This window comes from Panulirus ornatus, chromosome 59, assembly GCF_036320965.1.
Source record: "Panulirus ornatus isolate Po-2019 chromosome 59, ASM3632096v1, whole genome shotgun sequence".
NCBI classification, from domain to species: domain Eukaryota; kingdom Metazoa; phylum Arthropoda; class Malacostraca; order Decapoda; family Palinuridae; genus Panulirus; species Panulirus ornatus.
In genome coordinates, this window is record NC_092282.1 from 1,944,401 (window position 1) to 1,967,345 (window position 22,945).

At 39.7% G+C, this 22,945-nt stretch overlaps 1 protein-coding gene across 1 annotated transcript in view; it reads left to right on the forward strand.

Moving 5' to 3' along the window:
• The window catches only part of LOC139767370 (transmembrane channel-like protein 7), a 63,552-nt gene that overhangs the window by 35,921 nt on the left and 4,686 nt on the right, over window positions 1-22,945 (forward strand). Inside the window, 9 exon segments of the mRNA XM_071696697.1 lie at window positions 625-764; window positions 4,100-4,292; window positions 4,591-4,721; window positions 5,812-5,968; window positions 7,151-7,252; window positions 7,254-7,282; window positions 14,248-14,400; window positions 16,517-16,647; window positions 20,052-20,168. Coding sequence (XP_071552798.1) covers window positions 625-764; window positions 4,100-4,292; window positions 4,591-4,721; window positions 5,812-5,968; window positions 7,151-7,252; window positions 7,254-7,282; window positions 14,248-14,400; window positions 16,517-16,647; window positions 20,052-20,168 — 1,153 coding nt within the window.

The window sequence follows — 22,945 nt, forward strand, 5'->3', positions numbered from 1 at the left end:
CTTCATCTATGAAAACACTTTTGAACTGTATTTCGTTGGATAACTTTTTATCAACATCTGTGGCTCTTTTCTCTGAGATGTGTGTGTGTGTAATTTACTGTTTACAATTAGATATTTAATCCTGTAGAGGGAGGGAGTTATACATATGTGGGGCCCCATCTTTTGAACAATCTCCATCAAACAAGTTTTTAAATTTCTGTATACTGCATGCATTAATCATGTCTTAAAAAATAATTTTATTCCATTCAGTAACCTTTCTCATACTATTAAGTACTTGCTTGTACCTTTTAGGAAATATTTTTTGCTAAATTACATGTTATCTTATGTCATGTTTTACCCCTACATCTCTCTTTCTCTGTATTATCAGACTGTTTTAAAATCAGTTGCTATCATATCAATCTTCACTCTTCCAAGGTGGGCAAATTTAAAGCCTCCTAGCCTTTTCTTTTGTGATAACTATGTGTGTGTTACAGGGAGAGAGTTTTACACTCATGTTGCCTCATCTCTTAACCTTATATATATATACTTTGTCTCTACTCATGTGTACACACACACACACACACACACACACACACACACACACACAAGCACGTGTTTGTGCACTATATTTTCTCTTCTTTTCAGGCAAATAGCGGATTTGGACAACTGGTTTATCCCCTAATTGTAACATGTATCATCATCTTCATACCATCTGTATTTGCTGTGTTAGTGAAGTTAGAGGGGTACAGGATTCCTCGCCATAGACTGTATGTCACACTTATAAGGTAGAGTACTTTAGTGAATCTTGTTTATCATCTTTGAATATGGAAGTAAAAGTTTTGCACTTGGCAAAAGTGTTTCAGGAAGATTCTACTTTTTGGTGGCCCAGTCATGAAGGGGAGTGTGGAATATCTGGGGCTGGTCCCAGAGATGTTGATAGCCCAGAGAGAGGATTTAAGTTGGGGTTGAGTCTATCATCAATGCATACCCAGGTTTTTTTTTTTTGCCTACCAAACCTACCATGGGACAAAAAAGATATTTTCACCTTTATCTGATGTACATGTTTCTCCCTTGCAAAGTTAGGGAAGCTTGAATTGAGATTTAAGTAATGTTTCAAATATGTATGTCTTTTCAAAATTATTTTCTCTATTAAGCCATGAATTATTATAATTGTCAGTTGATGATCCCCAGTTCACTGCTCGTGTCATCATTTGACAGTTTAATGGTTTCCACCCTCATTTGAATTCCCCATTAGCATTTGATTCCAAAAATATCACATTGCATAGTCACCCATATATATCATCATAAAACATGTATGTTAAGCAAGCTACCACTCCCTCACCAAGTAACACATAAATAAATGAAAATATAGTATTATTGCATATATTTCATGAAAGAAAATTACCAATATTTTTATGTGATAAGTAATTATTTAGTCAGATGTTTGGTAAAATAATTTTTTTTTATAAAGAACAGAGTAAGATTATGTAGAAGCTGTGTAAATATGTAGCACTAGTAATGTATAAGGGTAATATTTAATTACTGAATGTGAGTTTTGATCAGGTAAGTAATGAAAGGGTAAAAGAGATGTGTGGTGACAAAAAGAATGTGGTTGAGAGAGCAGGAGAGGGTGTTTTGAAATTGTTTGGACATACGGAGAGAATGAGTTAGGAAAGATTGACAAAGAGGATGTATATGTCAGAGGTGGAGGGAGCAAGGATATGCAGGGGACCAATTTGGGGGTGGAAGGATGGAGTGAAAAAGATTTTGAGTGATCGGGGCCTGAACATGCAGAAGGGTGAGAGGTATGTAAGGAATGGAGTGAACTGGAACAATGTGGGATACTGGAGTCAACCTGCTGCCAATTCACTGAACCAGGCCATTTGAAACCTTTGACATAAATTATGGAAAGGTCTGTAGGACCTGGGTGTGGATAGGGAGTTGTGGTTTTGGTGCATTACTCATGACTGCTAGACTGAGTGTGAACAAGTGGCCTTTTTTGTTTGTTTTCCTGGTGCTACCTCGCTGATGCAGGGGGTGGCAATGCTGTTTCCTGTGGGACAGGATGGCTCCAGGAATAGATGAAGGCAAATGAGTATGAATATATACATGTTTATATATATGTATATGGCATCCCTTCTGAAACAACTTTATACTTTCCCTAAAGTTTAATGATATTCTCTCACCCCAACCACCATTTGACCTCTTTTTCAACCCTTTCACCTTCATCTTGACCTCCTGCTGCTTTCTCTTAAACATCTCCCAGTCATTTGCACTTCTTTGTAAGTATTGTCCAAATGCCTGTCTTTTGTCTTTCACTAACTTTACCTCTTCATCCCTCCTCTCACTACCCTTTCTGATTTGCTTACCTCCCCCCCTTTCTATGCCACATGCATTTCGTGTACATGCCATCACTGCTTCCTCAGATACATCCCATTCCTCACCCACTTCCCTCATGTCATTTGCTATCAACTTTTGCCATTCTACACTCAGTCTCTCCTGGTACTTCCTCACATGAGTGTGGTAATAAAAAGAGTATGGTTGAGAGAGCAGAAGAGGGTGTTTTGAAATGGTTTGGTCACATGGAGAGAATGAGTGAGGAAATATTGACAAAGAGGATATATGTGTCAGAGGTGGAGGGAACGAGGAGAAGTGGGAGACCAAATTGGAGGTGGAAAGATGGAGTGAAAAAGATTTTGAGCAATCGGGGCCTGAACATGCAGGAGGGTGAAAAGCCTGCAAGGAATAGAGTGAATTGGAATGATGGGGTATACCGGGGTCAACGTGCTGTCAGTGGATTGAATCAGGGCATGTGAAGCGTCTGGGGTAAACCATGGAAAGTATTGTGGAAAGGGAGCTGTGGTTTCGGTGCATTACACATGACAGCTAGAGACTGAGTGTGAACGAATGTGGCCTTTGTTGTTTTCTCCTAGTGCTACCTCGCGCGCATGGGGGGAAGGGAGTGCCATTTCATGTGTGGCGGGGTGGCGACAGAAATGGCTGAGGGCAGCAAGTATGAATATGTACATGTGTATATAAGTATTTTTCTGTGTATGTATACGCTGAAATGTATAGGTATGTATATGTGCATGTGTGGGCGTATATGTATATACATGTGTATGTGGGTGGGTTGGGCCATTCTTTCATGTTTTTTTTGCGCTACCTCGCTAATGCGGGAGACAGCGACAAAGTATAATGAATAAAGTATGAATAATATGAGTGGATGTGTCGTTCTTCATCTGTTTCCCAGTGCTACCTCACTGACGAAGGAAATGCTGATCAAGTATAAAAAAAAGATATTGTTATACTTGATCGCCGTTTCTTGCATCAAGGAAGAAAGACCCATCCACTCATGTACACACATATATACATCACATATTTATACACATATACATATGTATACGCATGTGAATATTCATGCTTACCTTCATCCATTCCTGGTACCACTCCACCCCACAGGAAACAGCATTGCCACCCCCTGCATCAGTTAGGTAGCACCAGGAAAACAGACAAAAAAGGCCACAGGCTCTATCCACATCCAAACCCCACAGACCTTTCCATGGTTTATCCCAAACATTTCACTTGCCCAGGTTCAGTCCAATGACAGCATGTTGACCCCAGTATACCACATCTTTCCAGTTCACTCTATTCCTTGCATGCCTCTCACCCTCCTGCATGTTCAGGCCCCGATCGCCCAGTTCACTCTAATCCTTGCATGCCTCTCACCCTCCTGCATGTTCAGGCCCCAATCGCCCAAAATCTTTTTCACTCCATCCTTCCACCTCCAGTTTGGTCTTCCACTTCTCCTTGTTTCCTCCACCTCTGACACATATATCCTCTTTTGTCAACCTTTCCTCACTCATTCTCTCCATATGTCCAAATCATTTATAGCCCATTTAAAAGGTATTATGGCAATGATTCAGTATTTCCTCATGTGATTGTGATCAGTCTTTTGTATTAGCTAGACAATCACTGTATTGGTTCTTTGATTTTTAGGGTTGCCATATGATTCTTAATTTCAAGTAGTATCCAGACAAAATGTGAGGGCTGATATACCTTCAGCTTGTCTTTGAGCCTCAGTAATGTCTCATGGCTCATTATTGTTTGTTTTGTTTTCCAGAACTATCTTATTAGAACTGACAATTCTGGGTGTCCTTGTGGGATTCTGGTATATGCAAGCAACAGTCCCTATGAACACTGCGACAACAAGTCTTGCCACCGACTTTACCACAGACAGTAGCCTTTATAACATTAATGATGACTTTATCAGTAATAAATCCCAAATGATGCAGTCTGAGTCTGCAGTATCCATGGTAAGTACGTTATTTAGATAATTATGAATAGAATTTTGACAGTTTTCTTAAGATACTGAGGAATGATATTAGTGTGAGATTTGGCAGTGTTGTTGTAGGCTGTCTAGGATATATTGTTGGTCACAGTTATTTTTAGCTTTCCTTGCGTGAATACTCAGACATTTTGGTTTTATTAATGACCTCATTGATCTTTTTGTATAAACGTTTCAGAATTTTATGACACTTAAGAAATGTATGTTTTATCATAATAACCTGTCCTACATCTGTTTGGAAATTGATTGATATTAATTTTTTACAGGAAACAAGTGACTGCTGGGAGACATCATTAGGACAAGAATTTTACCGTTTGCTGATTATTGATTTTCTTGTTGCTGTGGTCATGCATGCTGCAACTCTCATCTTCTCCATGATCACTCTCAAGAAAACACTGTAATATATGTTTTTAACTTCATGTACTTGTCTAACAAAAATTGATGTTTTTGAAAGCTTTGTGCTCCTAGATTAGGTTTGTCAAGGTGTTCAGTAGGGCAGTATGGATCAGTTATGGTGTTTTGTCTACTGCATGAAAAACATGAATTAATCCTGAATGCTAGCATCAGCAAAACTCAAGTCCCTGGCGTGCAGCACAAACTGAAACAGTGTTTTTTGCTCTCACTTTGTATTTAACCTTTACAGTTTCAGTGATAATCATACAACAATGAGACAAATCACTTCAAAAGTACATTTTATTACTACTTTCACTATGATAATGCTGAGATTCTTTTGATTGTTTTAGCGTAATGTGCTAAAAAGTGCATTGTTGACAAGGTCAGGCATTCATTGGTATAATTGCTTCCTCTCTTGCTAGAAATGTGTTCTGCCTCATCTAGGTCAGCTTTCATTACTGGAAGAGCTAATATCCATAAAATCACTCTCCACACAGGCCAAAAACAGAATATCATTGTTAAATAATTCTGGATCATCTGTCTTGTCCTATAAATCAAGCTAAATTCCACTCAGTATTCAGGAAAATGTGTAGTCATTGGCTTGGCTGGAGCATGATTGACTGTTGGGAGAAACTATTATGCCTTACTATCTCAGCCACGAAGCAGGCTTGATGCATGGCCTTGAAATAGAAGTGAAAAACTTAGTGTGTAAATATCCGTTTAAAGGAGCTGCTTAGCCCAGCTTGCGTGAATATCCATCTTAAGTAGTGAAGAGGCTAATGCCTGTACATTTCACCTCTAGGCAGGGGTGGATGATTCAGAAATACTTGTCACTTATGCCCCTGTTGCAGTGCAAAAATTTTAGCTAGTTTAAAACAGTGATGTATATGTAATGGCAGCAGTGAATGGATTAATGTGATCTAGGCAACTGGCATATTGGTGAAGCAGTAACTTAGCGACATGGTCAGTGTTTTGTTTCTTGCTTTGCTTTTGAAGAAATAGAGTTGAAGTTTAAGGCTTTTATGCTGTAATTTATATGGTGATCATTAGAGAATAACTTGTAATGAAAAATTATTATTTGTAAATTGGCACAGGGGTAAGATTCATCAGTATCTCCTTGAGTTCGATATTAGTCGCAACACTCTCCATCTCATCTACAATCAGACATTGCTGTGGGCTGGGCTGTTCTTTTGTCCACTGATTCCCCTTATTGTCCTCTTGAAGATGACCATCATGTTTTATATCCAGAAGGTAGGTGACTGCTTTTTTTTCATTGCTTTCAGGAAAAAAATAAATCCTATTAAGAGGATAACTTTTGATATAGTATCCTAAGATTCTAGTCAGTTTTGTAAAAGAGAAACTCTCCTATTTACCCATATTTCTACTTATTACTATAAAGATTTCATTTTCTTTTCAAGAATCACATAGGAGGCTGTTTTTGTTTACAATAAGCTAATTCTGAAAAAAGATATTCGAAGTGACAGGTTTTTATATCTGAAATTCAGTAAGAAGACATGGAGCAATTAATACACATATAACATTTTATACATATCCCTGGGGATAGGGGAGAAAGAATACTTCCCACGTATTCCCTGCGTGTCGTAGAAGGCGACTAAAAGGGGAGGGAGCGGGGGGCTGGAAATCCTCCCCTCTTGTTTTCTTTTAATTTTCCAAAAGAAGGAACAGAGAAGGAGGCCAGGTGAGGATATTTCCTCAGAGGCCCAGTCCTCTGTTCTTAACACTACCTTGCTAATGCGGGAAATGGCGAATAGTTTGAAAAAAAAAAAAAAAAATCATGAAAGAAGACTGAGCTATAACACAGTATCATAAACTTAATTTAGGAGTCTGCATATATTGCCTTACTGGTTTTAAGGATAATGAAATAAGATGTTATGATTCTTTGTAGTTTGATATATTATACATAAAGTTTCATGGTTAAGTGGTTGTGGGTTATGGTTGGTCTGTGAAGGATGTGTAATCTTTATGCTGTTGTTTGATCTTTCTATGGATGGGGTTGTAAGGAATTAAAATCATAATTCTTTAAGGGACAGATCTGCAGTATGGTAGGGGGTGGGGAGGCATGGGAAGTAATTCATTTGCTGTTTTCAAATGTCCTGGCTTTGATGGCAGATGCAGGACAGAAACTCCATAAGAGTGCATTGGTTCAAATGAATTGGACCAGGGTTGTACGTGGTAGGATTTGCTGTCAGTGGGCTGAAGCAGGGCATGTGAGGTGCTTAAGGTAAACCATTGAGTTTTCTATAAGGCTTGGTCTTGCATGGACAGCCAAAGAGTGGATATGTGTTGATGGAGTCATTGGTCATTAGTTTCTAATGCTACCTCAATCGAAGTTAAGTTTTAAATGAAATTGGTAAAAGTTCAGAAGTTCTATTCTTTATACATCTTGGGTAAACATATTCTTTTGTGTTTCAGCTCATTGTTTTGAAATGTTTGCGGCCTGATGACCGTCCCTGGCGTGCAGCACAAACTGAAACAGTGTTTTTTGCTCTCACTTTGGTGTCTCTCATCTTGTCTTTTTTTCGGATATGGCTTTATCATTGTTAGGTAAGTATGGTATTATTGATCAGATTTATTTTTTATTATATTATTATACTTTATCATTGTTTTCTGTGTCAGTGAGGTAGCGCCAGGAAACAGACAAAGAATGGCCCATCCACTCATACACACACACACACACACACACACCCACATACACGTACACATACACGTCCACACACGCAAATATACATACCTATACATCTCAATGTATACATATATATACACACACAGAAATATACATATATACATATGTACATAATTCATACTGTCTGCCTTTATTTATTCCCATCGCCACCTCACCACACATGGAATAACAACCCCCTCCCCCCTCATGTGTGCAAGGTAGCGCTAGGAAAAGACAACAAAGGCCCCATTCGTTCACATTCAGTCTCTAGCTGTCATGTAATGATGCACCGAACCCACAGCTCCCTTTCCACATCCAGGCCCCACACAACTTTCCATGGTTTACCCCAGACGCTTCACATGCCCTGGTTCAATCCATTGACAGCATGTCGACCCCGGTATGACACATCATTCCAATTCATTCTATGCCTTTCACCCTCCTGCATGTTCAGGCCCCGATTGCTCAAAATCTTTTTCACTCCATCTTTCCACCTCCAATTTGGTCTCCCACTTCTCGTTCCCTCCACCTCTGACACATATATCCTCTTGGTCAATCTTTCCTCACTCATTCTCTCCATGTGACCAAACCATTTCAAAACACCCTCTTCTGCTCTCTCAACCACACTCTTTTTATTTCCACACATCTCTCTTACCCTTACATTACTTACTCGATCAAACCACCTCACACCACATATTGTCCTCAAACATCTCATTTCCAGCACATCCACCCTCCTGCGCAAAACTCTATCCATAGCCCACGCCTCGCAACCATACAACATTGTTGGAACCACTATTCCTTCAAACATACCCATTTTTGCTTTCCGAGATAATGTTCTCGACTTCCAAACACTCTTCAAGGCTCCCAGAATTTTCGCCCCCTCCCCCACCCTATGATTCACTTCCGCTTCCTTGGTTCCATCCGCTGCCAGATCCACTCCCAGATATCTAAAACACTTTACTTCCTCCAGTTTTTCTCCATTCAGACTTACCTCCCAACTGACTTGACCCTCAACCCTCCTGTACCTAATAACCTCGCTCTTATTCACATTTACTCAACGTTCTTCTTTCTCACACTTTACCAAATTCAGTCATCAGCTTCTGCAGTTTCTCACATGAATCAGCCACCAGTGCTGTCTCATTAGCGAACAACAACTGACTCACTTCCCAAGCTATCTCATCCACAACAGACTGCACACTTGCCCCTCTTTCCAAAACTCTTGCATTCACCTCCCTAACAACCCCATCCATAAACAAATTAAACAACCATGTAGACATCACACACCCCTGCCGCAAACCTACATTCACTAAGAACCAGTCACTTTCCTCTCTTCCTACACGTACACATGCCTTACATCCTCGATAAAAACTTTTCACTGCTTCTAGCAACTTGCCTCCCACACCATATATATATATATATATATATATATATATATATATATATATATATATATATATATATATATATATATATATATATATATATATATATATATATATATATATATATATATATATTTTTTTTTTTTTTTTTTTTTTTTTTTCATACTATTCGCCATTTCCCGCGATAGCGAGGTAGCGTTAAGAACAGAGGACTGGGCCTTTGAGGGAATATCCTCACCTGGCCCCCTTCTCTGTTCCTTCTTTTGGAAAATTAAAAAAAAACGAGAGGGGAGGATTTCCAGCCCCCCGCTCCCTTCCCTTTTAGTCGCCTTCTACGACACGCAGGGAATACGTGGGAAGTATTCTTAATCCCCTATCCCCAGGGATATATATATATATATATATATATATATATATATATATATATGGTAAATAAATTAAACATAAATAAATTTGTGTAAATAAATTAAACATTTCCTTTCCATAGCCAGAGGTTGAACCATTATGTGACATTCATTTTTTTCATTTCATTTCAAGCTAGAAGTTTCAGTTTTCTAAATTGTTTCTTACATTTTTCACATGTATATATATGTATGTGTGTGTGTGTGTATATGTGCGTGTGTGTGTGTGTGTATATGTGCGTGTGTGTGTGTGTGTGTGTGTGTATATATATATGTATATTATCCCTGGGGATAGGGGTGAAAGAATACTTCCCACGCATTCCTCGCGTGTCGTAGAAAGCGACTAGAGGGGACGGGAGCGGGGGGCCAGAAATCCTCCCCTCCTTGTATTTTTTTTAACTTTCTAAAATGGGAAACAGAAGAAGGAGTCACGCGGGGAGTGCTCATCCTCCTCGAAGGCTCAGATTGGGGTGCCTAAATGTGTGTGGATGTAACCAAGATGTGAAAAAAGGAGAGATAGGTAGTATGTTTGAGGAAAGGAACCTGGATGTTTTGGCTATGAGTGAAACGAAGCTCAAGGGTAAAGGGGAAGAGTGGTTTGGGAATGTCTTGGGAGTAAAGTCAGGGGTTAGTGAGAGGACAAGAGCAAGGGAAGGAGTAGCAGTACTCCTGAAACAGGAGTTGTGGAAGTATGTGATAGAATGTAAGAAAGTAAATTCTCGATTAATATGGGTAAAACTGAAAGTTGATGGAGAGAGATGGGTGATTATTGATGCATATGCACCTGGGCATGAGAAGAAAGATCATGAGAGGCAAGTGTTTTGGGAGCAGCTGAATGAGTGTGTTAGTGGTTTTGATGCACGAGACCGGGTTATAGTGTTGGGTGATTTGAATGCAAAGGTGAGTAATGTGGCAGTTGAGGGAATAATTGGTATACATGGGGTGTTAAGTGTTGTAAATGGAAATGGTGAAGAGCTTGTAGATTTATGTGCTGAAAAAGGACTGATGATTGGGAATACCTGGTTTAAAAAGCGAGATATACATAAGTATACTTATGTAAGTAGGAGAGATGGCCAGAGAGCGTTATTGGATTACGTGATAATTGACAGGCGCGCGAAAGAGAGACTTTTGGATGTTAATGTGCTGAGAGGTGCAACTGGAGGGATGTCTGATCATTATCTTGTGGAGGCTAAGGTGAAGATTTGTATGGGTTTTCAGAAAAGAAGAGTAAATGTTGGGATGAAGAGGGTGGTGAGAGTAAGTGAGCTTGGGAAGGAGACTTGTGTGAGGAAGTACCAGGAGAGACTGAGTACAGAATGGAAAAAGGTGAGAACAATGGAAGTAAGGGGAGTGGGGGAGGAATGGGATGTATTTAGGGAATCAGTGATGGATTGTGCAAAAGGTGCTTGTGGCATGAGAAGAGTGGGAGGTGGGTTGATTAGAAAGGGTAGTGAGTGGTGGGATGAAGAAGTAAGAGTATTAGTGAAAGAGAAGAGAGAGGCATTTGGATGATTTTTGCAGGGAAAAAATGCAATTGAGTGGGAGACATATAAAAGAAAGAGACAGGAGGTCAAGAGAAAGGTGCAAGAGGTGAAAAAAAGGGCAAATGAGAGTTGGGGTGAGAGAGTATCATTAGATTTTAGGGAGAATAAAAAGATGTTCTGGAAGGAGGTAAATAAAGTGCGTAAGACAAGGGAGCAAATGGGAACTTCAGTGAAGGGCGCAAGTGGGGAGGTGATAACAAGTAGTGGTGATGTGAGAAGGAGATGGAGTGAGTATTTTGAAGGTTTGTTGAATGTGTTTGATGATAGAGTGGCAGATATAGGGTGTTTTGGTCGAGGTGGTGTGCAAAGTGCGAGGGTTAGGGAAAATGATTTGGTAAACAGAGAAGAGTTAGTAAAAGCTTTGCGGAAGATGAAAGCCGGCAAGGCAGCAGGTTTGGATGGTATTGCAGTGGAATTTATTAAAAAAGGGGATGACTGTATTGTTGACTGGTTGGTAAGGTTATTTAATGTATATATGACTCATGGTGAGGTGCCTGAGGATTGGCGGAATGCGTGCATAGTGCCATTGTACAAAGGCAAAGGGGATAAGAGTGAGTGCTCAAATTACAGAGGTATAAGTTTGTTGAGTATTCCTGGCAAATTATATGGGAGGGTATTGATTGAGAGGGTGAAGGCATGTACAGAGCATCAGATTGGGGAAGAGCAGTGTGGTTTCAGAAGTGGTAGAGGATGTGTGGATCAGGTGTTTGCTTTGAAGAATGGATGTGAGAAATACTTAGAAAAGCAAATGGATTTGTATGTAGCATTTATGGATCTGGAGAAGGCATATGATAGAGTTGATAGAGATGCTCTGTGGAAGGTATTAAGAATATATGGTGTGGGAGGCAAGTTGTTAGAAGCAGTGAAAAGTTTTTATCGAGGATGTAAGGCATGTGTACGTGTAGGAAGAGAGGAAAGTGATTGGTTCTCAGTGAATGTAGGTTTGCGGCAGGGGTGTGTGATGTCTCCATGGTTGTTTAATTTGTTTATGGATGGGGTTGTTAGGGAGGTGAATGCAAGAGTTTTGGAAAGAGGGGCAAGTATGAAGTCTGTTGGGGATGAGAGAGCTTGGGAAGTGAGTCAGTTGTTGTTCGCTGATGATACAGCGCTGGTGGCTGATTCATGTGAGAAACTGCAGAAGCTGGTGACTGAGTTTGGTAAGGTGTGTGAAAAAAGAAAGTTAAGAGTAAATGTGAATAAGAGCAAGGTTATAAGGTACAGTAGGGTTGAGGGTCAATTCAATTGGGAGGTGAGTTTGAATGGAGAAAAACTGGAGGAAGTGAAGTGTTTTAGATATCTGGGAGTGGATCTGGCAGCGGATGGAACCATGGAAGCGGAAGTGGATCATAGGGTGGGGGAGGGGGCGAAAATCCTGGGAGCCTTGAAGAATGTGTGGAAGTCGAGAACATTATCTCGGAAAGCAAAAATGGGTATGTTTGAAGGAATAGTGGTTCCAACAATGTTGTATGGTTGTGAGGCGTGGGCTATGGATAGAGTTGTGTGCAGGAGGATGGATGTGCTGGAAATGAGATGTTTGAGGACAATGTGTGGTGTGAGGTGGTTTGATCGAGTAAGTAACGGAAGAGAGATGTGTGGAAATAAAAAGAGTGTGGTTGAGAGAGCAGAAGAGGGTGTTTTGAAATGGTTTGGGCACATGGAGAGAATGAGTGAGGAAAGATTGACCAAGAGGATATATGTGTCGGAGGTGGAGGGGACGAGGAGAAGTGGGAGACCAAATTGGAGGTGGAAAGATGGAGTGAAAAAGATTTTGTGTGATTGGGGCCTGAACATGCAGGAGGGTGAAAGGAGGGCAAGGAATAGAGTGAATTGGATCGATGTGGTATACCGGGGTTGACGTGCTGTCAGTGGATTTAATCAGGGCATGTGAAGCGTCTGGGGTAAACCATGGAAAGCTGTGTAGGTATGTATATTTGCGTGTGTGGACATATGTATATAAATGTGTATGGGGGTGGGTTGGGCCATTTCTTTCGTCTGTTTCCTTGCGCTACCTTGCAAACGCGGGAGACAGTGACAAAAATATATATATATATATATATATATATATATATATATATATATATACATAAATGCCCATCCATGCACATATATATATATATATACATATACATATACATGTATACACTTATACATATTCATACTTGCTTGCCTTCATCCATTCCTGGTGCTACCCTGTTCCACGTGAAATAGCATTGCTACTTCCTGCTTCAGCGAGGTAGCGCCACATTTGTTCACACTCGGTCTGTCTCTAGCTGTCATGTGTAATGCACTGAAACCACAGCTCCCTATCCATTCTAGGCCTCACAGACCTTTCCATGGTTTACTGTAGATGTTTCACATGCCCTGGTTAAGTCATAGACAGCACATCAATTCCAGTATACCATATTGTTCCAATTCACTCTATTCCTTACATGCTTCTCACCCTCCTGTATGTTTAGGCCCCAATCACTTTAAATCTTTTTCACTCCATCCTTCCAACCCCATTTTGGTCTCCTGCTTCTCCTTCTTCCCTCCACCTCTGATTCATATATCCTCTTCATCAGTCTTTCCTCTCTCATTCTCTTTGTATGTCCAAACCATTTCAACACACCCTCTTCTGCTCTCAAACACACTCTTCTTATTTCCACACATCTCTCTTACCCTTTCATTACTTACACAATAAAACCACCTCACACCTCATATTTTCTTCAAACAGTTTATTTCTGACAGGTGTGCTGAAATGATTTGGACACATGGAGAGAATGAGTGAGGAAAGGTTGACTGAGATGACATATGTGCCAGAAGTGGAGGGAACAAGGAGAACGGAAAGACCAGTTGGAGAGGGAAGGATGGAGTGAAAAAGATTTTGAGTGATTGGGGCCTGAACATGCAGGATGGCAAAAGGCATATACACAAGATAAGAGTGAAATGGAATGATGTGGTATACAGGGGTTGAAATGCTGTCAGTGGACTGAACCAGGACATGTGAAGCAGGATGGTGAAAAGCATGCATAGGATGGAGTGTATTGGTATACACATGATAGAGTGGATTGGAATGTTGTGGTACACAGGGGTCGACTTGCTGTCAGTTGACTGGACCAGGGCATGTGCATTGTTTTTGGTAAGCCATGGGAAGCAATAATGATGGTGATAATAATAAAAATAATGGTAATTAGATAAAAGGTATGTTCTTGACCCCATGATGCCCTTGTGTTCTCCAAATTTGGATTCCTCAAATTAAGAGATCAACATTATGAAAGTCTTTATTTTCTAATTATTGTAGGTGAATGCCACATCATCATTTGGTAGCAAAAACCACAAAGAAGCTTATAGCTTTAATCGGAAATGGAAATACATTTGATGCACAGAGAAACGGTGTGATTAATTGGTAAGAGTCATTGAAATTGTTCAATGGAAGCATTTGAAATTAACAGCTTCCCTGATGCATATTGGGAAGAGGTGTTTATGATACTAACCATCTGATTTATTGATTTATTAAGATTTTCATTCATTGTTTTTCCTTCAGAGGTAACAGCTCATCGTGTGGCCCTTTCCAACGTTATTCCCATTATATAGAGTTTTTGTGGGACTTGATAAGTAGTGATCAACAGACAATTCTTAGGGTTATCTCATGGATCTTCAAGCCAGGAGTTGTAGCAGGAATCCTTGGTATCCTAGTGTAAGTATTTTTTTTTTCTTCAATGTATTGTTTCCAGTTGTTGCAGCGCAGGAACAATAATCATTACTTTAACTTAGTAGTTGTTGTGACTGGCACCAAAAACAAAGCATGGTAAAATTACACCAAAATAGTTAATGATAATAGGAATGGATTTTGAACGAGGAAGTGAGAAGAGTACTACAGTGAAATGTCTTTAGCTTGGAATGGCTGGGACCAAGCAGCTGCTGGACTAAAGAATTTTTTGGGGTATAGATAGTGAACATTTCCAAGGATTCTGAAATATTAGAAATAGTAAACTCCAGAAATGCCAGGAAATATTATTATTGAAATAGTCATCTAATTCATAGCACTCTTACACTAACTATATCATCCATTTTGAATAAAAAGAAGTAGCCTTTTCCCTTATTATACCAAGTATACTCTAGGTCAGTATTTTTTCAAACAGTAAGGAATATAGTACTTTATTTTCAAAAAGTGATTGATTAGTAACAAATTGTTTTGTTAACTTCCCTGTGTGTACATTTTAAAAAATGGAAATGAAAAGAAACATCTTTGGAGCACTTCAAGAAAAATGCCAGAGGGAAGGAGTTTATACCTTCAGGACTAAGATATGAAAGATTTATTGTACTCTAATGAAAGAAAACACGAGTTGAACAGTTTGATTCTTGATCCAAATAAACACAGTAATACTGTAGCTAGGTAGATGATCCATATTGATATCTCTTCTATACTTAATAAGAGATGATTCAACAATATTTCTCTCTACTATTGCATTGCCTTAGCATTTCTCTGGTCAACCATACTTTTCTTATCACCACACCTTACCCTTACCTATCATTCCTTAATCAGCCCTCCTCACACATTTCATTTTCAACACCTCCTCTTGCAGAAGTACATTCTCAAGTGTAACCCATACTATACAGTATTTATATTTATGAATCACTCAAGCAGGTAGTTGTTGGTAGGCAGCCAACAACCGGGAGGTATATTGCTAGTACTACCCACCTGGGTATCGAGAGGGTTATTGACATCTGCATAGTGAGCCAGCACTTTAGTGGTTGTCAAGTTGCACTCCTCTGACCTAGGTAGCTGTCTTTTCTTTCTGTGTCACTAACATGTGGACTACTGGCACTCTGTCTACAAACATGTAATCTCTCCTTATCATATATAACACTTGACAGCACTTAACTCACACAGCTCATTCCTCGTAACTCTAGATTTTCCTGCAGTGAGCACTGTGTGCTAGACTTGCCTTTTGGCAAAATGATAGGAGCAGTAGATAGTAGTAGTAGGTAGGGAATTTTAGGCAGAAGCATTAGGTAGAAACATTAGGTAGAAGTATTGGGTAGGAGCATTAGATAAAAGTAGTCATTAGGAATATTAGTCAGGAACCTCTGCAAGCTCTGCACTAGAGTTGCCCTCTGCCAGTGGCTTGTTAAGGATGAGGCATTAAAGGCTAAGAAGCAGCACTGGAGTTCTTTAGTTATTGAGACTCAGTTGCTGTGGCTACCCATTTAAGGGAGTTCCATTTGAGATATAGATAGATAGAATCACTAAAGAGAATTTTTTTGAAGGCTTCCAGTATCCAGAGGCTCCTACAGCTCCAGGGCTGTGCTACACTCAGTAGCAGGGACAACATTTCTCCCCATTGAAGCAAGAAGTTCGTGAGACTTTACTTTCTTTCATCGACTAAAGATTCGTCAACTAATGATGATACAGCTTTGCTACCAATACAGACCCTGCTACTGAGTATAGGGCACCCTTTGAGTGCAGGAGTTCCCTGTAAAGTCATGGGTAACACCAAAATCCTTTAAGGATCTCCATTACACTCCTTGGGAGGTTTTCTTTATCTTATCTGAGATGTCACAGGCAAGCAAAAAGGAGTTCTGAGTAATTATAGGTAATTATGAATGTTACCAGACTCCACCTGGATTAAGTTTCATGGAGAGTGGAAAGCCACCTTCAGTGAAGTTGCATCATTGTCAGTGGATGAAAAAGAGTAGTTTTCTCAAAGAAATTCTCATCTCCTGATAGGAGCTTAGCCTTGAATTTGTAGGAGCACCTTGAAAGAGTTCCTTGGGTTGTATAATTGATATATTCCTTATTTTATCCACAGGATCTTAGTGTACTGTGCCAAGTCTGTGGCAGAGGGACGTGCTGAGATGATCAAGGTGTTACGAAGGCAGTTGGAGTTAGAGGTGCGAGACCGAGCTTTTCTTCTTCAGCTCACTGAAAAAGTCCGCCGAGGTATGAAAGCTCTGTTTTATCTTTTTCCCCGTGTATTTGTATTCAGTTGCTTGTTCATAATTACTGTACAGTATCTACTTGTGAAGTATAAAGAAAGAGTTCTACATTTTTAGTTCTCCATTTGTTAAACTTTCTTGACTCCCAGACGACTTTTTCAGCCTTCATATTATGTACTTACTGTTTCATCACAGAGTTTATTCCATTTATCCACAAACTCTAACATTGTAGAGCTACTACATCTCTTTTATCCCATTTTTTCCTGTAACCTCATGTTGCTTTCTTTGAATCTTTCAAAATATTCTCACTGTCAACATTGTCTATTTCATGATGAAACTTAAAAGTTGTAATCATGTCTCTCTTCATTCTTTTGTCTTCTTTGGTTGATGAATTTAGTTTCAAGCCTCCCCCTGTAATTCAGCTCTCTATTGACATTGTATAAATATGGTGACCAAACTTTAGGCTCATATTTTGATTTATGTATGTTATGAGCTGTATTCAGAAGTGAAGCCAAGCATGGAATTTTTTTTAAAGATTCCATCATCTTGTCATGGTACTACCTCACTTAGATGGAAAAAGACAGGCAGATATGTGAAAAAATATATGATGGTCTTTAAATAGTTTATGGAATATTCCCTGTACTTAAATACAATTTTGATATTAAGGCGTAGATAGAGCAGCTGTGTGATCATTCACTGAACGAGGATCAGAAAATGTAGTTACTAAGGAAGAGCCAAAGGGCTGTTAGACACCATACTTCATCAATGTTTTAAATTGAAACACTGCTGATTGTAAAGGAAAAAGATTTTTATAATCAAATGATCTTGACTAATAAATGTTCATTTTCTGTTGGTTGGTTGGCTTGTTTTGCAAAAATGGCCAATCATGAAGCTGAAGAATTGCAAAATTTTGCTTCTTTGGCCAATAAACATAGGTTAACAGTTGAACAAATTTAATGCTGATGAAACAGTAACAAATGGAGACTGGTGCAGTGTGGCTCTTGTTTTCTTTACAACGTGGGACAAGATATGCCATTGTGGAGTTAGAGCTCGTGGCAGTTATATGGGCCTGTATCTGCTATGTTTACCACGTTTCAATCTTCTCATTGATCACAATTCTCATTGATCACAAGCCACTGGTGCCCATTTTGAACAACTGCACACTGTCTGCAGTGAAGAACCCACACCTCCAGTATTTGAAGAAGACAATACATATTTCCTTCACAACACTGTGGCCTAAGGGCAAAGAGCATGCAATCCCTGGTGGACTCTACCATGCACCTATGGATGATCTTACCCCAGTGGACCTCAAGACAGAGGCAGACATCACCTACTTTTTATGTAGCTGCATGATGGCCAGAGTGGTGGAAGTGTTGTCTTAGACTCCCATCACCTCCATCATTGGGGAGATATGTACAGCTACTGCCCACGATAGTGCATACTGTCAGTTCCATGATACCATCATCGCAGGCTTTCTCACTGACAGAAAAAGAAGTATCAGCAGAAGGATGTGTCTTTTGGAAGATATGAAATAGCCTTATTTCTGACAAAGGTCACATTCTCCATGGCATGTCTCATCATCCCTGTTGTACTTTCCCCTAAGATTTTGTTCCACCTTCACACTCTCTCCAAGGCATGGAGGTTACGAAGCGCTGAGCCCAGCAGACAGTGTGGTGGTCTGGCATCAAAAGTGGCATCATGAATACCATGCAAGAATGATTGCCAGACAGTCCAGCTATCCCAGATAAAGGAGCTGTTGATGTGTGGCCCACCCCCAACCTGACCTTTCGAGGATATGTCTCCTGACCTGTTCTCTTATGCAGGTAAGAAATTTTGGCTCCATGCTGATTATTTGTGTGGATGGCCACACACTGATAAGTACAGAAGGGACACCACATCATTCGGCTGTATGCTGATCATCTCTCTGGATGGCCACATGTTGATGAGTGTGGAAGGAATGCGACATCAAGCAGCACAATCACACTTCTCCATAGCTTGTTGTTAATGTGGGTGGTCCTCAGTTCTCCAACTCTGAATTTTGTGCCTCCCTCAGCCGTTAGGGTATGACTCACCATGTCTCATCACCACATTGCCCGCAAGCCAGTGATCATGCTGAGGCTTGTGTAAAGCAGATGACGCAATGAGACCATCAGCAGTGGCTGTCTGGATGATAAAAACTTCAACCAAGGACAGATTGAGATATGCAGCAGCAGTAGCGCACACACACACACACACATGCAACTACACACACTGCTCAGATGGCTAGTTACCCGCTTAGATCCTCCTTGGTTACCTGTTGCATACAGCAAACACACCCTCCCTTCTCTCAGAAAAAAAAAAAAGTGAACCTGACCACATCCAAGATCCATCATGAAGCACTGGGACACAGCATGGACAATTATTGTTATCATTTGCTACCAGGACTACCACATCAAGCTCTTGTGGTAAAGTATGTTGGAGAAACTGTGGGTGGTCCTCAGTTCTCCAACTCTGAATTTTGTGCCTCCCTCAGCCGTTAGGGTATGACTCACCATGTCTCATCACCACATTGCCCGCAAGCCAATGATCATGCTGAGGCTTGTGTAAAGCAGATGACGCAATGAGACCATCAGCAGTGGCTGCCTGGATGATAAAAACTTCAACCAAGGACAGATTGAGATATGCAGCAGCAGTAGCGCACACACACACACACACCCAACTACACACACTGCTCAGATGGCTAGTTACGCGCTTAGATCCTCCTTGGTTACCTGTTGCATACAGCAAACACACCCTCCCTTCTCTCTCTCAGAAAAAAAAAAAGTGAACCTGACCACATCCAAGATCCGTCATGAAGCACTGGGACACAGCATGGACAACTATTGGTATCATTTGCTACCAGGACTACCACATCAAGCTCTAGTGGTAAAGTATGTTGGAGAAACTGCTGTTTCCTGAGGCCACATCACATTCCCCTCACCACCACCCCTGCAACCTTGCCACCTGCTTCATCCTCACATACCAGCAATGAAGGGAAAACGACATCCTGGTTGGGAGGTGTGCATAAGCCCCATTTGTTCCTGTCCCCTTATTACTCAGATGCAGTTATCACAGTGATAAGCCTGTGGAATGCTTGGATATCTAAGTCTTCCCAAGTTCAGACTCCTGGAAGGGAGGTGGGGGAGATTTTTGTTGTGTATTTCCTATGTCTCATGTATACCTACACGTAATGTTAATAATATATTATGCTCAACTCTTGTTTGAACGAGCATCATGCGCTCTGTCACCAGAAGTGGTAAGTACACAGTCAGTTGATACACTCATTCATGTTGCACTTAATCTTGCTCGTATATGTAGTTTGTTTAATACATTGACAAAATAAATATTTCCTGACTAGATTTATCTTAATTGTTATGTGTTTGCCAACAGGAGAATACAAACCTGCAAGTCCTGCTCATGTAAAAGCTGCTTCTCCACCACCACAATCTTGTGTGTCACATCATGACCTCACCCAACGTGCATCATTTGTGTTCAAAGATAACAAAGGTAGGAGTGCATTTTTTTGGTAGACAGATAATCCACTTAAGTCACAGATTGGAGGCCCCAGTTTTCAAATGAGATTTCGAGAGCAGCAAACAGTGTTTATCATGTCAGAAAGCTTTATTACTAGTCTTCTAAAAGCCCCTCATATGTTGTTACTGGAATTTTATGGTGGTATCACTCAGTTTACTGAGGAACAGTATGGTGGAATATTATACAATATGTGACTTGATAATGCTTTCCTTAAGTTTACCATTATAATTATAGGAAAGGGAAGGATGTGATTTCTATGCATGGGGGAGGCTAGTTGTTGTTCGTGTTGAATATGGGGAGACGAGGTTAAATTTCATGATCTTAATCTTTTATGTTTTATTGAAGTTTTTATTTTAAAGAAGATGAGAAAGAAAAGATAAGAGTGATGTGTTGGAAACTTAAGAGGCTGAAGATAAATCATTTCTGTCACAAGCAGGTAGCTTTCAAGATAATAAAGCTGGATAAGCTAAATTTTGATATGAATGGCCTTTTTGCCATAATTCCAGCATATTTCTTGTTAGTTAAAGGCCCCTCTTTGATTCTATTTATTTGATACTGTGCGGGTATGCCACTACATATCATTATTTCATATAACTTTCTTATTAGGTCATATGATGTGAGAGTAAATATGTGCTTTTTATTACTTAATGTATCATACCTCGATGAATAGTCAACCCTGACTGAAACATGATATTGAAGCTTGGTTGTAGGTTTTTCAGTGCATCACTTACTCTTAACAAACTTGTAAGATTCTTAAGTGCTGGGTTTATACTTTTATCTAGAAAAAAGTTATAAGGGATTACATATCGTACAAGCAGCATATTCTGATGGAAGTTGTGATGGAGCACTCATGTCAAAGCCAGTGTTTTCTATTGGTCCAGGTTAATTCATAAAGCAGTTGTAAATTTACTCCTACAGTATCACATTATTCGTTTTTTTCAGTCATCACATGAATTGTGAGGAAACATAGACACACAGCTTAGTGTTTCAAAAGCTAAGATGCTTTGACTGAGTTCTGTTTGGGCTGCTTTGCTTAATGATGAAATTATGTAAATCATAAGAAAAAAATTCTCTCTAAACATTTTTCTCTGTGAATGCTCTTGCTGTTGCTAGTGAGTTATGAATTTGGATTAACTTTGATGAGGAGGAACAGTTGACAGTTTATGCCACTTTCATATTTGATGCATTAAAAAAGTGACTGATTTGTCCAGACAGTAGTCTGTAAAGTTGAACTTAGTTTTTATAGTCACACACCAAGCTGTAACCCTAAGCACCACTAGCCACGGTATAACAGTCCTCCTGCTTAGGTACTTGTAATCAGACTGGGAAAGATTTTCAGGATGGTAAGCTCCAGTGAGCTAAACATATTTTATGCAATTTCACCACAATTTTTTAGTTGCTGTATGAGTTTCTGTGGTGTTTTATGAAATGTATGGAGGGATATCGATAAGCATTGGTATATGAGAAGTACTTTGACTGGACAATGCTGGTCTTTTTCTGTCTGGGTGCAAACATCACTGGCCTATTGGATTTTCTTGGTGGACAATTTGTTTTTATGAAGATTGGCTAATGATTAACTAAAAGAGAGACTAATTACTTATCATTTCTAACAGAGCAATTCAATGTCTTCTTACTGTTCTTAGTAGTCCATGACTGTTGGTACTTGAATATTTACCCATATCATTTACAAATGGTAGGAACAGTGGTCCTTGGGAGTCATGGATTATTGACCATCTCATGCTTTAACATTGATATGTATATGTTTTTAATCTTTGTCAGATCATAGTGATGTGCTCCTTCTAACATCTTGAGGACAAGTAAGCCAATTGATCTTTAATTTTCTTTCAAAATGATGAAGGAATTGTGGCCTCAAGCCATTTTTACCTTGATGGCATTGAAATAGGCCATCTTCTAAAGGTGCCAGTTTTAACCAAATAAAGCTGATAAGAGTTATGTATTACATTGAAATGTGAAGTGGATAAAAGTCAGGTCCTGTATGGAAAGGATTAGATTTGCATGTGGCATAAGTAGCCATGTTTTCTTTTCACTCGTATAGGTTAGTTGGATGGCCCATGAAAGATCTACAGTAATGTAAAGGGTTAGTGAGAAGTTTACCTTAAAAGATGCACTATTCGCCGGCTCAAAAGTGACTAGTTATGCCTTAACCATGTTAAACATAATTGGTAGAGGTATTTTTAAATTCTCTGGTTGACATTATATAAAGAATGAGTGTTTAAGCATATGAAATTACTGGATGTAGGAAGCATCATTGATAAAGTGGATATAATTAGTTAAAGAAAAGCTAGGAAGGGAGGGACCAAGAATAAGATGACAGGACAGTGTGAGGAAGTATGCGGAGAGGAGTGTTTGAAAATGTGTGCAGATGAGCATTGATGGAGGAGACCAAACATGTGCTACCCTATGGGATGTTACATTTAGTTAGGGTAGTTTATACTGTTGAAACTACAGAGTTATGGCTTGGCTTCCCAAAATTATTAGTTATCTTTGTTAGTCATTTAGTTGCCATGTAAACGTCATAGGAAGTTTCTTTCAGGACCACAACTATTGAGCAACACCTGACACTAAGGCTTGGATCCCAGGCACATATCTGGCTGCTTCTTCCTGTAGTTTTTGTGTGGGGACTGGCCACATCAGGTTTGACCATTATGATACCACCTCCTCAACTTTTAACAGTGAAGCTGGGAAATATTCCTCCTTTTATCATGTTTTGCTCTTCCTATAACCATTCT